The sequence below is a fragment of the Thermobia domestica genome, chromosome 2 (assembly GCF_964235325.1).
Source record: "Thermobia domestica chromosome 2, izTheDome1.hap1.1, whole genome shotgun sequence".
Lineage (NCBI taxonomy): Eukaryota > Metazoa > Arthropoda > Insecta > Zygentoma > Lepismatidae > Thermobia > Thermobia domestica.
Window position 1 is genome coordinate 161,996,134 of NC_137455.1, and position 15,338 is coordinate 162,011,471.

Sequence of the window (15,338 nt, forward strand, 5' to 3'; positions counted from 1 at the left end):
GATATTGAAATATGTCACACGCTTTTAATTATGATACTAGCAAGATGACAGTTAAATGTAAGGTTAATAAGACATAACATAAAATTATGATTAGCTCTTAAATTTCATTTTTTGTTTAACTGTAACATCGTTCTAAGATGAAACATGTAACAGTGGATATATCATATTGATATCAACAAAATAACATACCTGAAAATAAATAATGATGCGTACCTATCGAGAAAATCGATAAAAACAGATTTTTGTGGCGCTAAAAGCTATGTCGTTTGTTGCCAATAATAATTGATAGTTTTTCTCTGCTTTAGCAGTTCATTTGTTTATTTATTTATTGTATATCTATAATATACACTAACTAAAAAATTGAAGGTATTTTTGTTTGCCTTCTATTAACGGTGACACACAATTCTAACAATGACACATATACTATTTATAATAAACTAGCAGTTAACAGTTTTACCAGTGAATTTCAGTTACATTTACAATGCTTTTATTTATTTATTTAATTTTCCAGGTGCAACCATGGCGTTTCGCTTCAATTTAAAAAGTCAACTGCAGATAGTAATGCTGGACCTCGTAAGTTTTTTACTACATAAGTAGTGCAGAGGTTGATTCAGTTATATTTATCCAAATTCAATGTGCAACTGTACTGCGGATGCACAATTCACCGCCATGAAATTGCCAAGAGCCTTGCAACAGTACAAATCTCGTTAGTCACGAAATAGAGCAGTGTGGCCGTCCGTCTTCTAATGTCGCTGAAACTGAACAGATTCTGGGAAGGATTCATTTTGACCCTTTCCGACGCTAAGTTCACGGTATCATGCATTGCAAAAAAGTATGAAGTGCGTAATTTCCGTGTAGATAGTGACATGTGAATTGTACTATACGAAAATACGCGGCACAGAGTCCTGGGCCCACCACACCGATGCGAGCAGCTAGAACTGTTTCCCAAAAGGATTCACGGTTGCGGTTGGTTTGTCATACAGGAGCAAATTGCTTCTCCGAAAGGTGGAGCGAAATATCAAAATCAATGCTGCGTACTAACAGCCTTATATCCTGACTGAAATGTACCGGCATGAAATCCCAGCATTATGCGGACAAGACTTGAACCAAGTTGAACTGCGCCAAGTGAAGGTATCCAACCACAAGGCGAAAACGTCGCTTGACTTCTATCGCCGTATGGATCAGAAAGCTGAAATGTAGCAATTCCCTTTTCTGACATCCCTATCGTAAGTCCAGATGCCAGCCGAATGGACTATTGTACTTTCGGACTCCTCAAGCAGCGCCTGTCCCATCGTCGAGTCGCACAGTCTCCGGCCTGTGGAAAGCCTGTGAAGAGGAATGGGATGCAATACCCGTTATCCAGCTGGAACACAATATCCTGCAATGGAAACTTTGATGCCAGGGAATAGTCAGTAAAGATGGCGTGCAGATCGAACACAACTGGTGTTGGGGAAACTTGGCATTTTCTGGGTACGAGCCACATTCAAATTCACCTCAATATAACTGAATGAACCTTTGTATATAAGTTATTTAATATAACAGTAATTTACGATATAGATTTGCTGAGAAATGAGACTGGTGTGAACGAAAAAGGACTAAAAAAAGTTTAATGACAGCTGCCCTATTACTGTTGCCCTGAATGCTGCATAAACACATATGGAATCGAACTTCGGACTCTATGAAAATTACGATATTCTTGTTCTAGTTTTTGCCATTATGGACCATTTGTTGCTTGTTAGAGGTAGCAGTTCAACATGGCATCTATTTTATTGAACAAATCAATTCAATCTAGCATTTATAGTTATATCGAAAAGGAAAGGAGTGCCAATCGTTTCGCTCCGCCTTAAATTAAACTTTACTTATTGATAATACAAGATGTCCGAAAAGTTTTATCTCATTACAAATTATTTTTTGTAAGCCTAATGACGGAAATTTATAAATGATGGCAAATTGTTGGCAAACTAGGCTAGTTTTTTTCTTGAAATATTAATAAATTTTCAGGTGAGCACCTTTGGTAGCGCGTAGCATCTAGGCGGTATTTGATCTCAATCCAAGTATTAGATCAATGCAATGCCAGGATCAATGCACTAGCTATGGATGTTCTCTCTTTCAATGTAGCAAGATTAATCACTGATGTTGCATACACGAATATGTTCCACATAACGCTAGGGAAAGAAAAATCAAGGAGAGTAATGTCAGGAGAGCGGGAAGGCCAAGGTGTCAGTCTACTATAACCAATCCAACATCCAAGAAAAATTGCATCAAGGTAAGCATGAACTTCCACTCCAATGAGGGAAGCACCATCATGTTGAAAAATAACTATAGGATTATGGTCCAGCAATTGAGGAACATCAAACACTGGTAACATGTCCACATACACTATTAATGCAAGAAAGATCCAACAACTATATCATGCATGAGTGCACACCAAACATTCAGTTTTTAACTGCATTTGATATATTCTGATAAGAAATCTTGGATGCTTCGAACCCCAAATTCAGATGTTAGCCTATGTTTTTTTGCACAAATACTTACCTAGGAATGTACATAAAACTTGTCCGAAAAAGTAACATGTTTCAGATAGTTTTCATCATTTTCAATTCAGAATAACATTCCTACTGCAAAATCATACCAAGTGGGTGGTCACTGAAAAATAAAGCCTGCACAATTTGCACTTCGTACGCACGAAACAGTAGCCGTTTGTACACAAGAGAAGACATCATGAAGAGAAAAGTTTGGAACTTACATGTCACGTGAGCTACGGCTGATAGAATTTTAACTTAGCGTAATGGTCTGCTGTAGTTTTCGTTGTTTATCCTAATGTCAATGGCCGACCAGATCCTGGTGAGTCCATCACGGTTCCTGTATTCTTAAACTTCTCACAATGGGTGAGCTTTTCGCATTGGGCGGCATCCACCTATGTATTGTTTGAAAGTTCCTCTGCTCTCCATTAGAAGATCATGACTTGTAAAAACAGAGTAGATGCTCAGTCCTTTCCTTATTGGGGAACATATAGGGCTTGATTTCCTAAGTATCAATTCACTCTCATTGAAACCAGGTCAATGGGATCCAAAACATAGAAGATTTTCATTAATTCAACTCAATTTTCACGTCTCTATCATTAATTTAACGGAAGTTATTAATTTTGTGTCAACACGGTATTATTGTTTAATACTGTAGAAGCATACTATGATATGGCGCAAACTGACCGAATATGTCTCTAGGAGGTTAGATTAGTTTAGGACTCAGAATTACAATAAGAACACTTTTTTCTGGTAACAGAAACTGAAGTAAAACCTAGGTTAGGACATGGGATCACAATAATAGGACTTTTTCTAATAACAGAAATTGAAGTGAAGGTTAGGTTAATGTGGAATGTGCTGAAAATATCCATTTTATTAATAATCAAATAATCCGCATTAAGTTACGGTCTTCGTTATCGCTGCGTACATGAAATGGCAATGGAGCCTTCTTACGGGGCATCAATATCCATAAGTGCAACAAGATTTTTAAGAATCTGTCTAACGCCAAAGGATGTCACTGTACAAACTTTAGGATAACCCGTTGTCTTGCATGTCACTTGTATGCAAATTTCTTGTTGTTTACGAAAATAATCTACATTTGCGGAAATAGAGGAAAAGACATTTGCGGGAATACAACAAAACGTTAATTCCTTTTTCAAGGTAGAAAGTTTATTCCAATTAAAATATTTATATGAAGACAATTACCTATATCAACAATCACAACAAACATGAAAAATTAGAATACTTACACAACAGTGTGCATCAGAAGTCGCGCAGGAACTTTAATGTTGAGTTAAGTTGATTTTTAGTTTAACGTCCCTTTCAGCAGCGAGGCTATATGAGACGGGACCTACTGATTAATGTGGAATCCAAACCACATGAGCTTTCGCAAGGAATCGTACCCGAGCCTCCCACGCCATAGGCGCGTACGCTAACCGCTTAGCCACGAAGGAGCTCCAGGAACTTCAAATCGTCATTAACTTAGCCGTTTTAATTTTTGTAAGAGAAATAAATATTTTTAATATGTGAAACATAATTCAAGTTTCTAACCATCTATTTATGATGGCAATGGAGCCGATTTCACTGTAGCTTTGGGGAAGCCCATTCAGATGTGTGTTTGGTTGTAGACAAGAGTCTAAGAAGGCATATGAGGATTTTGAGACAAATTGAATTCGAATTATGCCAAATATTGTATATTCATAAAAAATACATAGGGGAGGCCGGGGTATTAAGAGACAGGGGTTATAAGAGACACGGCCAGAAAATACCCTAAAAATCAATTCAAAATTATAAGAAAAATAAGTAATGGCAACGTCAATACCTTTACTTTCCTACCCCACTTGCACTTTCGAACTAATATGAGTTTTTATATTGTTGTTACGCTATGAAAAAATACATTCACTTTGAACTTACCATAGAAGTTCGTGGCTGTTTTAAAATAAAATTTTATTGTGGAAAGTGAGTTACAGATGTGGAAATGACTGCTATGTAACTTTGTGACTAAGATTATGAATATTGATGTGAAATTTTGAAAAATGCTGAAACATTGCATTTCATGTCAGTTGAGGGCATGTCTCTTATCACCCCTTTTAGAAATTTTGAAGGGGTAATAAGAGACAACTGTCTCTTATTACCCCAGTTCAACTTTGTTTTTAGCGCATGTGACGAGTATAACCTGCTATATTTTGTATATAGAAAGTAAATAGGAAAATTCCTACTCTGGCAATTCAGAGTCTGTGCATAGACAGAGACAGTGGAGAATATGCTTTGGATCAACTAATTTCATCATCAACTGGTGCAAGTTTGCCAGGAGAAATTGATCCAACCGGAGCAGAATCTTGCTTAGAAATGTATTACGTCTTGTACTACGATCTTGACTGATATATTGGGAGGGTTACTGCTTTTCCAGATGAAGGACCGTGCAAGGTTAAATTTTTGAAAAAAGAATTAAGTGGTTTCAATTACCCTGCCTATGATGACATTCAAACAGTGACATCCAAATTTGTGTTTTATGGACCTATCAAACTGGATGGAAATGAGCCATTTCAGGTTTTCAGAGGATAGCTCCAAAAAATTCGTTGTGTTTATAGCAAAGTGGAAAATGACTTTTGAAACCAAAACAGAAAGATTAAATATGATTTCTCTTCTTTTGGTAGCCCTAGGTATTTGTAGGACTATTGTTAATAGTTGTTAAACTCATGGCTATATGCCAACAGTTCTTTTTGGCCTATACATTATTCCTATGTTTGTTTAAGTGGTTCAGCCTAAGATAATTAAAAAGGCCTACCTGCTATAATTAAGTTACACTAAAGTTTAAAATACATTTATGAGGTTTTTAAACGTGAACTTGGATTTTACATAGGCTAGCATGACATTTCCAAACTCTTTTGTACATTTTTCATATGATCGTTGGACTGTGCATCGTAAAAGGTTTAATATTCATCTTACATATTTTTCGAAAATGTATTTTTATATAGGCTACATTTTACATAATTTGGACAACAATAGGTTTACAACATTTTTCAATGTTCTCTTCTTGCATGGTTAAAATTTAATAGTTTTTTCAATTAATTTAACTTAGCTAAAACTATTTTTTTCAAATGTGGTGTTTTTTTCTTCATTGAAAATTTAGGCACTTTTTAAGTTCATTTTAGAAAATTTCTTGTCTTCATTCTGTTTTATTTGATAGTGTGAGTTTTATCCATGATGTATCTAGATTCCGTAAAACGCAACTATACTTTGTTTCAATGGTTTTTGATATTTAATACTCAGGCAAATAAATTTTCAGAACGAACTATTGATTTTCATTTTTTAAATCTTGATATTTCGGGAACATATGTACATATTTCAGATCTGAAAAAAGTAAATTGTTCAGAATTGTCTGAAGATTTTTCCTTACACCATTACTCATTTTCTATTCTGTGTGTGTATGAGTACTGAGAGCCCTGTCTCTTATTACCCCTTAGGGGTAATAAGAGACATTTACTTTAACAAAATTTCTCGTGAATTTTTTTGGTGTGAAAAAGCAACTGGAAAAATGTGTTAATACATCAGCAGGTTTCATATTTTAAGTACAATCACATATATTTTTTTTCTAGTTCCTCAAGAAATCACTGGAAGTGCAAGAATATTTTCTGTCCCTTGTTACCCCATTTATCTCTTATCACCCCGTACTCCCCTATAACAATAAAACTACACATAAAAATACAAGGGGACCCACATGAGCATTGAGGGGCTGGGCCCCCGGCTCCTCAGGATCGGCACCCTTGTATGAGGGGCACACACATTTTGTAACCATGATCTATATACAGAGTTATCAATTGCATTACATTATCATTAAGGCAAATAGCCAAATATAAACTTTTTAAAACCGAGTTAAGAATACACTGTATATATCGACCAATTCGAGCAAAATTCGCAACACAGATTATTTTAGTTTGAAGGTCCCAGCATACTGCAAGAAGAAACTGACTGCAATGTTTCAAGAAGGCATGCTGTTGCTAGCTTATATGTCATCCAATATACCTAATAACGATTTAATTGTTTGTGGATCATAATACAATTAAGTAATGTGGAGCCTGGTCTTATAGTGGAACTGTGAGAGGCTGGTTGTCGTTTTGCAGGCTTCCTGTCAGCGTGGCTCGTAGCGTATCAGTAGTCCATTAGTTGTCTATACAGCAGAAGGTTAATACGAGACAATAATACGAGGATCGTACAATAATACAAGGCTCGTACAATAGACGTTTCTCCAGTATGTCAAGACACATTGGAAGCGCCTAGACAGACGCATTGTTTAGACAGCTTTAACTGTCATATCGGGCAACAACCAGTGCAACAGAGACAACGTGACCCCCTCCCTCCATGTGAGCGCAAGAATACTAAACAACGAGATGTTTCAAGAAAGTCTGGTTTCTCATGTCCCTCTCGTACGATAAACCTGACGTCTGCTCGTCGTCTAAAATATCTTCGCTGGTGTTAGCAGAGGTTGCAGCGGGAAGACGAATGGAGGGCAGGATATTCAATTATGGATCATTCCTCTTTCGGCTGTGTGATTCTTCATAGATATAGATGAACGGAAAAAGTCAACGCATACGAGATTCACACCAGACAGTCTGATATGGGAATGCATCCCGCTCGACTCTGATCTTCATTCAAGGGATTGATTGGTTAGTTGATATGAGGACCAGCGTCCTGTTCAGCACTGAGGCTATATGAGAAGCAGTGTTGCCACAATTCTATCTCTGGAGTGGGCTGAAAAATAGTACCAAATTGAAACAAAAAGGGCTGAATTCATTATTTTATACCAGAGTAATACACACTGGCCCAAATCCCGGGGGGATGAGGGGGACTTGTCCCCCCAATCTTGGACCTGGGAGGACTCCCACCCCCCAATAATCAGACGTGAAAAGTGCTTTTTGGGATAAATGTGATGATTTGTGTCCGACTGCCACAAAGGAATGTAAGATGAAATTGATTTATCTTGGATTTTCCATTTTTAAAAAAGAATCATATTCTGTAGTATTTCAAACTGAACTTCGTGCTGTAGTGCGTTTAGTAGTCTTATCAATATGCATTAATTCTACTTCTGCTTCTTGGGCACAAATTGCAATAAATGCCAGAGGAGGATATGCTCCTCTCCTCATGCTAGAAAATTGTCTCAGCTGTACGTACAGGCACAAATCCCGGGGAAAGGAGGGGATATGTCCCTCCAACAATGGAACTAAGGCTCCCCCAATAATCTGAATTGAAAAGTGCTTTTTGCAGATAAGTGTGATGATTTGTGTCCGACTGCCACAAAGGAAAGTGAGATGAAATTGATTTCTCTTGGCTTTTCCATTTTTAATGAAAATGAAGGTGCGACTGTGCGTGACGTAACTTGATGTGATATCTTATCTCCTCCACTCCCCTAGGCCCTAGCACACGAAGGGTAGGGTCTATATGGACTACCTTATGTCAGTAGAACCCATCTTTTCAGTAAATGCGCATTTCATTTATTTGTTGTATCAGCCTAGGCATCTGCTCATGCTTCGTAAGCAAAGAAAATAATTCAATTGCTGGAATATTTTTCTCCATAATCTTAAAGTTACATCTATTAACTAAAGAGTATATGACATGCGTCAGATTTCTGTAACGATTTCTGTAATGCTATTGAGATTACGAGTATCATCATTTCGCTCAAATAAGAGTATTGTTGCGTCATACATATTTGATTTTCTTTCTTCATAGTTTTGGCAGGGCTCAAAATTTTTCAAAGTCAGACGCACTGGCTATTCCAAAAATGATGGTCGCCAGGCATCTCTCACGTACAAATTGTGACCCTCCCCCCCCATACACAGCTTTTGGTTTGATAAAGAAAGAGATTACATCAGGGCATAAAATTTCAAAACCAAACAATCAATAGATTCAGGATAATCAATTTTGAATTGCACAATTGATATACATGTTTAAAAAACAAAAAATCTTACCTTAAAGCTTCACGTTTGTGTAACGCTCTTTGTCTGCACTGATGTGCCAGTTGTCGATTGCAGTTTTCTGACCACTGATGGAAATTGTTAGGAAATCATCTAGCGTGTCAGTCTTCAGTGAATTCCTGTAGGCAGTCTTAACTCTGTCGGGACTGCTGAAGCTTCTCTCACATGAAGCAGTACTCACAGGTAGAACTGCACAAAATGTGACAATTGAAAGCAAATTTGGGAATCCCGTAATTAAGTTTTGACTGTAAATCTTTTTCAGTGTCTGACTCAATGTCAATGAAGAAAACAAAAGTTTATATTCTGCTAAGACAAGGTCCACTTTTTCCCTATATAAATTGGTTGCAGTTATTTAAAAAAAAAAAATGTCTTATTTCTTCCACACCAAATTCAAAGATTTTTCCTCAGCGACAATTGAGAATTAAATATGTTTTAATTTATGCATAAATTGAAGTTTTAATGGCAAGAATTGCAGACCGATAAATCCTATATGATATGATACAAAAAAATAGGAGTGAGTCTAACCCTTTATTCTATTCATGCAAGAAAAAGGAAGCATCCTCTTGGCCTACCTAATTTCCCGGGATAATTTTTCCTCCATTTTGATTTTCTTTAACTTAAACATTTCCTTCTTTTTAAAATAACTAAACGATATAATTTTTCCTTTGCTATAATAACTCAAGTCAGCGTTATGTTGATATCCGCGCAAGTTGGTGTGGAACACCAGTTTCGCTTATCAACACTTCACAGTTTTGGTGTTACTGATGACGGCCGACTTGAATCAGAACTGACAACGGTCGAAAGTATGATAGGCGAAACGAAAGAAACATCAAGAAAAAGAAACAGAAAAATAGAAAGGATGACAGAAAGAACAATTAAGGACGCAGTTCTTACATGGAGTCAAATTTGACAAATACAGTATTGTTTCTGAACAAAGAGCATAAGAAAGTGGAAAGTCAATAATATTCTTAGAAATGGTAAGAAGGATTGTTGTTGTACGTGGAATGCGAAAAACAAACCCATTTATTTCGGGGGAAGCTTAAGCCCGATAGCCCCTTAAATACGCCACTGAAGACAATTCTGCTCCCCTGATCCTCCACAGCATTGTTTTTCAACTTCATAAATATTTTGAACATCGTATATATATATATATATATATATATATATATATATATATATATATATATATATATATGTAATATGGGAACGGGGAACGGTCTTACCCGTCCACCCCAATGTTGAAGACAAATTTGCGCAGATGGTAATACATGGCCCTATAACACGAAACAAAAAAAGGTGAAGTTCTAGACCCACCCCCTCTTCCAAGAGTGCAAACCAAGAAAGTACTCTTTTTAAAAATATCCAAATAGGAGTAACCCGTACAACCGTGGAAGTAGATGAAACTTTTATCGAAACGTAGGAAGTTTAACAGAGGACGCAAATTAAAAGGGAAAACAGTTATCATTTTCGGTATGTATTGTAAGGAAATCTACCGCGCCTTCATTTCAAAGTGATCAATAAACCAAAAAAGTATTATGGCCATATACAGTGAGAAAAATCCATTCTCCGGACAGCGTTATATTGTACAAATATACGGAATCTTCTTGCTTAATACAGAAATCAGTATGGACCATACGTTATCCATATGCTACATACGCACTGCCCTTAGATGTTACATCATGCCGTTGCAGGATGTCTGATATCTAATAATTTTCCGTATATCACATGCATATACTTACGTTACATTCCTCAGCTATATGTTATATACGTCCGCTTGTATGTGAGATTCTGACCGCCTATATTGTTTCATATGGAAAGCACATATAGATGGAACATTTATACGGAAAGTATTATAAAACATATGTTTTCAGTTATAGCTACGTCTGCTGTACGTTAAGTTCAAAAACTACAGGAATTAGCATACGTATGTAACCTACCTTTCTAAGTACGCCACCTACAATTTTTTTCTCAGTGTATGAAAAATATAAAACTAGAAACAAATCAATCATCGAGTTTGTGTGTAAATATTACGTTATAATAAAATATTAAAATATAAATTATTGCTCCTTATTCTTGCTCATTTCACGACCGAAGGAGAATAATAGAATGTAAGAAGAATATAAGGTAAGTAAACTGACATTTGTAAAAAAAAAAAAAATAAATAAATAAATAATAAAACCGATCCAGGTACGACGGATGGGAATTCGAAGCTGGTTACCCACCGTCACTAACGGATGTCCGCGGTCCGTCGTACAGGGTACTAGAACCTTCCCTGAAAGACATCAAAAGAAAGAGATGCCCCAGATTCCCATAGGAAGTCTTACTGACACTTTTGAAAATGTGACAAGTATTTGTTAAATGGTGCTGAATTGGGTGGAATAGTACCAACTTTTCTACAAAAGGGGCTGAAAATGCCAGCGTGGTACCAACGGGCCGATGAATGACAAAAAGGGCTGAATTTGGTACAATTGTACCAAGTGTGGCAACAGTGATGAGAAGTGCATTTAAAGCTTAGTGTGGGGTCCAAACCACATGAACTCTTGCCGGAAAAGGTCTCCTGCGCCGAAGACACGTACATAACCATATAGCAAAGCAAGAGCTCGTGTCGTTCAGGGAAGTATGAATGATGCGTCATATGTTCCTGACATCGTCAATCTGTCCTCTGATCTTATTTGAACACATTCAAGAAGTATAGTATGCCTTCTCATAACACCAGGTTAATCGAACATGCTCTAGCTTGCTAGATCTCCGGACATATCCACTATTGAGCACATATAGGACATTGTGAGATAAGATTGACCGGGCTGAGCTCAGACAAAGACTATCTGCCTTGTACGGAATATCATACAACAGACAGACATTTAACGTTTGTATAACGGGATACATGTCCAAAATGGTGCAGCATGATTGTATGGCCTCTAGGGGTTGTTTAGACGTGCTTGAAGTAGGTCATCGTGAGTGGGAAATGGCTGATTATTTTAAACTGAAATCTTTTAATTTGATAATTTAGTCAAATATGAAATAAAATATAAATGAATTTTGGAATTCCTACTTCATATGTATGTTTTAGGATTAACTAATTCATATCGGACTTCCGAAGAGGCACATCAAAGCAATTTAATGACCGTGTCTATAGCGACAACTCCTAGTCACGACCCCTCTTCAGTTTTATTAGAAAGAGGAAAAGGAAGAGTGAGAAAGGAGAGAAGAAGGTAGGAGAAAAAGAGGAAAAGGAGAAAGGAAGAATGAACTAAAGATAAAAGATTACTGGATAATGATGGACATATGGTAAAAGAACTTGAATAGTTATTTGAAAAATGATTCATACTCGAACGTTATTACTAAAAGATCGTTTCTGAAATGATTCTGATGAGACACATGTTCCCTCATACTAACCCGACCTGGATCTAGTCAACTGCACAAGTGGGAGTTGCCCTAACCCAGACCAGGTGACAAGAAGTTTTAATTTAATTGTTTGTTTGTTATTTCAAAATGTTAAATAACCTGTATCCAGTATTTGAATTTTCATAATGGAGATCGAATACACATTTGAATTAGCCAAGATTTTTTTAAAAAGTAATGTATATATTTTCCGCAAATAAAAGTTTTGAGATTTCTGAAAAGACTGTCGTTATACAGGCTCATCTTGTTATTTTGACTTTTCTCCCAGAGCCGATTTAGACTACTTTAGGATTAGTTATCTTTCAGGGCTTCCATCATACATTAATGCATATAACATGCTATTACACACTTATTATAAACACTATCATAGTAAATCAATATTAAATGCTACCACTTACAAATGAATTTGTCACAGATTCACGCATCACGCACACTCACATACATATAGGACAGCGTATCGACACGAGTGAAAATAGTTTTAAAAGAAACCATCTAACTACATTTTGGTGAACATTTATTACATCTACTGAGAAATTAAACACAGAATTTTGTGAACATACGTATAAATATATCAATCCACAAATGAAGTTGAACATAGAAGCGAAAATATTAGCCCGTAAATATCGTTACATTTTAAATATTTTGAGTAATGAAAAAAAACTTGAAATGAGGATTATAATGAGTCCTTTTCTCATATTTAAAGAATTTTAATTAATTTTACGAGTCCTCCCTCGTACCTTTAAACGAGCTATAATATCACACATATTCTTAAAGCACCATTTCTGGTGTCCATGCATATAACTCCATTTCATTTTAAGATTCAAACATGAGGTTATATTTATTAATCGTAACCGACACATATTCGGTTCGTAGCAGTATTTATCGACACATTTCTTCCATATCTGGGATTAAGAGAGAAAAGTTTTGTCATTAATATCACGGCGACTATGTTACTTATTCGGTCATTCCACTTACTATCCCATTCACTAATTATCTTTCAGTCAATATCACCTTGTATTACCAGGTACACACATTTATCATTAGATTCACACAATGAAGAAAGAAGCGAGAATTTTCCAAGTCCAGAAGGATTTTCGTTTGTATTGAGAACACGACTATTGAAGTGGAAAACACTGATCAAGTTTGAGAATTCGTATGGAAGGGAAGGAATCGAAATGTAATTCTACAGGAGGATTTCAGTTTACTAACTTGAAGGTATATTTAATAATTCAGTAGGATTACGATGACTTGCCTTAATCCCATGCTACATGTAATTAGTGCAATACAGACGATAGCTCTTATATATGTTACTTAATAATATTACAAAGATTAGAGAGTATATCTAACATGCGCCAGTATTTTCTAACATTCACATTTTACATTTGTCGGATATTTCGGAACTATGACAACCCAGAACCGTTCGGGGTAGGTACCAAGACTCTTCACATATATTTGTTTACTCAATTCACCATTATACTTTTTATTTTAATATCATATTTATATTCCACACATATTTATATCTTAATATACATATACTCAATAATTATTTAAACTTTCAAATTTATAATCCCAAGTTAAATTTTTAGGTTGGAACACTTCACATAAAAATCCTAATATATCACAAATTTAACTATAAGTGACCGCACATAATAATAAAATTAATATTCTCAGGCATTCTATTGAGACTAGTAGACATTTAATTCGCATGGCAGGCACGTAAACACAGAATATGTATAAATATATGATTCTAAAAAATACTACTTTTGGACCAGACAACTACAACAACATTCAAGTTTATGGTTACCAATCGAAACAAAAGTAGAAATAACTGATAATTCAACGGAGAATTCCAAACGGATAATGATAAAGAAACGAGAGTAAAACTTAATCGTGTACAGAACTATCGCTCGCTATTGCAGTGGGTAGAAATATGATGGAAAAACGTTTCCTTTTATTCAACATCAACGAATACCTCCATGAATCGTGTCTTGTGACATCTCAGTTGGTAATTCCGGTTCAAACGATATATGTTAAATGGTTGATATATGTCAAGTTCAAAACTTGGGGGGAAGATTGAAAAATAAAAAAAATCTTGAGGAGAATAGAGGGATAGGTAGAGAAGAGAAAGACAAAAGCGGCGCGCCAAAAGAATAAGCTAGGACACTAAAACTACAAAGATAAGTGGTCGAATTTCGACATACAACAATCCACAGCCAAATATACTTTCATATGTGCCGAAAAAGATGCCGTAGTATGCCTATGCCTAATATGTAGCCTAAAATGAATATCTACAAGTGCGTGACGAGTCTGTGCTCTCAATGGGATTTTCATAAAGACAAGGGCTTCCACTCCTCACTGTATCCGGTCAACCGCCATTGGAGACTTCGGTCCTACCGGAAGGTCAGTCTGGTCTCTTAATTTAGAATTTCTAAATAAAAAATTCTCCGGCCCTTAGAAACTGAGAAGATTTACGAGTAAGGTATGGAAAACTAGACTAAAGTCAATAAAACAAGAAATCCTAACAGAGATTTGACAAATTTAAAAAAATTAAATAAAATAAATTTTGTACTAGATAGTTGTCTGCCAAATCCATTAGTAGCTTCCAAATCTGCAAGGGTGCCAACCTTGAGGCGTCGACTACTAGAAGTAGAAGAAATGAAAATTCATGGATATTGGGGATTATGGACGGTCTGGTACGGTATAACGAGATTCTACTGAATATTTTTTTAATAATATTCAACTTTATCCACTGTGTCACCTCTGCGAACAGCAATGAATTTCGCTTAATCAGGTGACGTGGAAAAAACTTCAGAGTTGCAGAGTAGTATCGCAAATGTAAGCTAAACACGTATATTCGAATAATACCAATTCTGCAAACAGCTATTCGGTTCTGTGATTAACTGGAAAATATTCGGGAACATTTGTTATATGACCACTATTCGTATCGTCAGGCCGGATGATCAGTTAGTATGTCCATTTACTATTAAGGTCAAGCCACAAAGTGAAAATACAATCCATCATTTTCCCATGACACACTCTCCTCACACAATATTCTAACATAATGGTTACTGTACTAATATATTTATTATTATATAAATACAATCAATACCTCGTAGTAAAATTTACAACTGGGCACATTTATGCATAGGTGTCCAATTATTTATTCATTCTCACTACATATATATATATATATATATATATATATATATATATATATATATATATATATATATATATATATATATCGTTAATATTATCACTTCTCACTTATATATTTATTTACTTTATTTTCCTATAACGCCGATTTATTTTCAGATACTCTATACTCTACCATTACGCCCAAGACTGTATGAAGCAGTCTCATTATATATTAAAATCAACAGATTATTATAGTATACTAATCAATACGCGTGAGCTTGTTGTATACTCTAACATTACATTC

The 15,338-nt window shown here is 35.7% G+C and overlaps 1 protein-coding gene across 2 annotated transcripts in view; it reads left to right on the forward strand.

Moving 5' to 3' along the window:
• The window catches only part of LOC145679765 (uncharacterized), a 175,449-nt gene that overhangs the window by 32,225 nt on the left and 127,886 nt on the right, over nucleotides 1-15,338 (forward strand). For both annotated transcript variants that reach the window (XM_081750319.1, XM_081750320.1), the window contains exon 2: nucleotides 512-573. In XM_081750319.1, coding sequence (XP_081606445.1) covers nucleotides 520-573 — 54 coding nt within the window. In that variant the 5' untranslated portion in view covers nucleotides 512-519. The remainder of the gene's footprint in view (nucleotides 1-511; nucleotides 574-15,338) is intronic.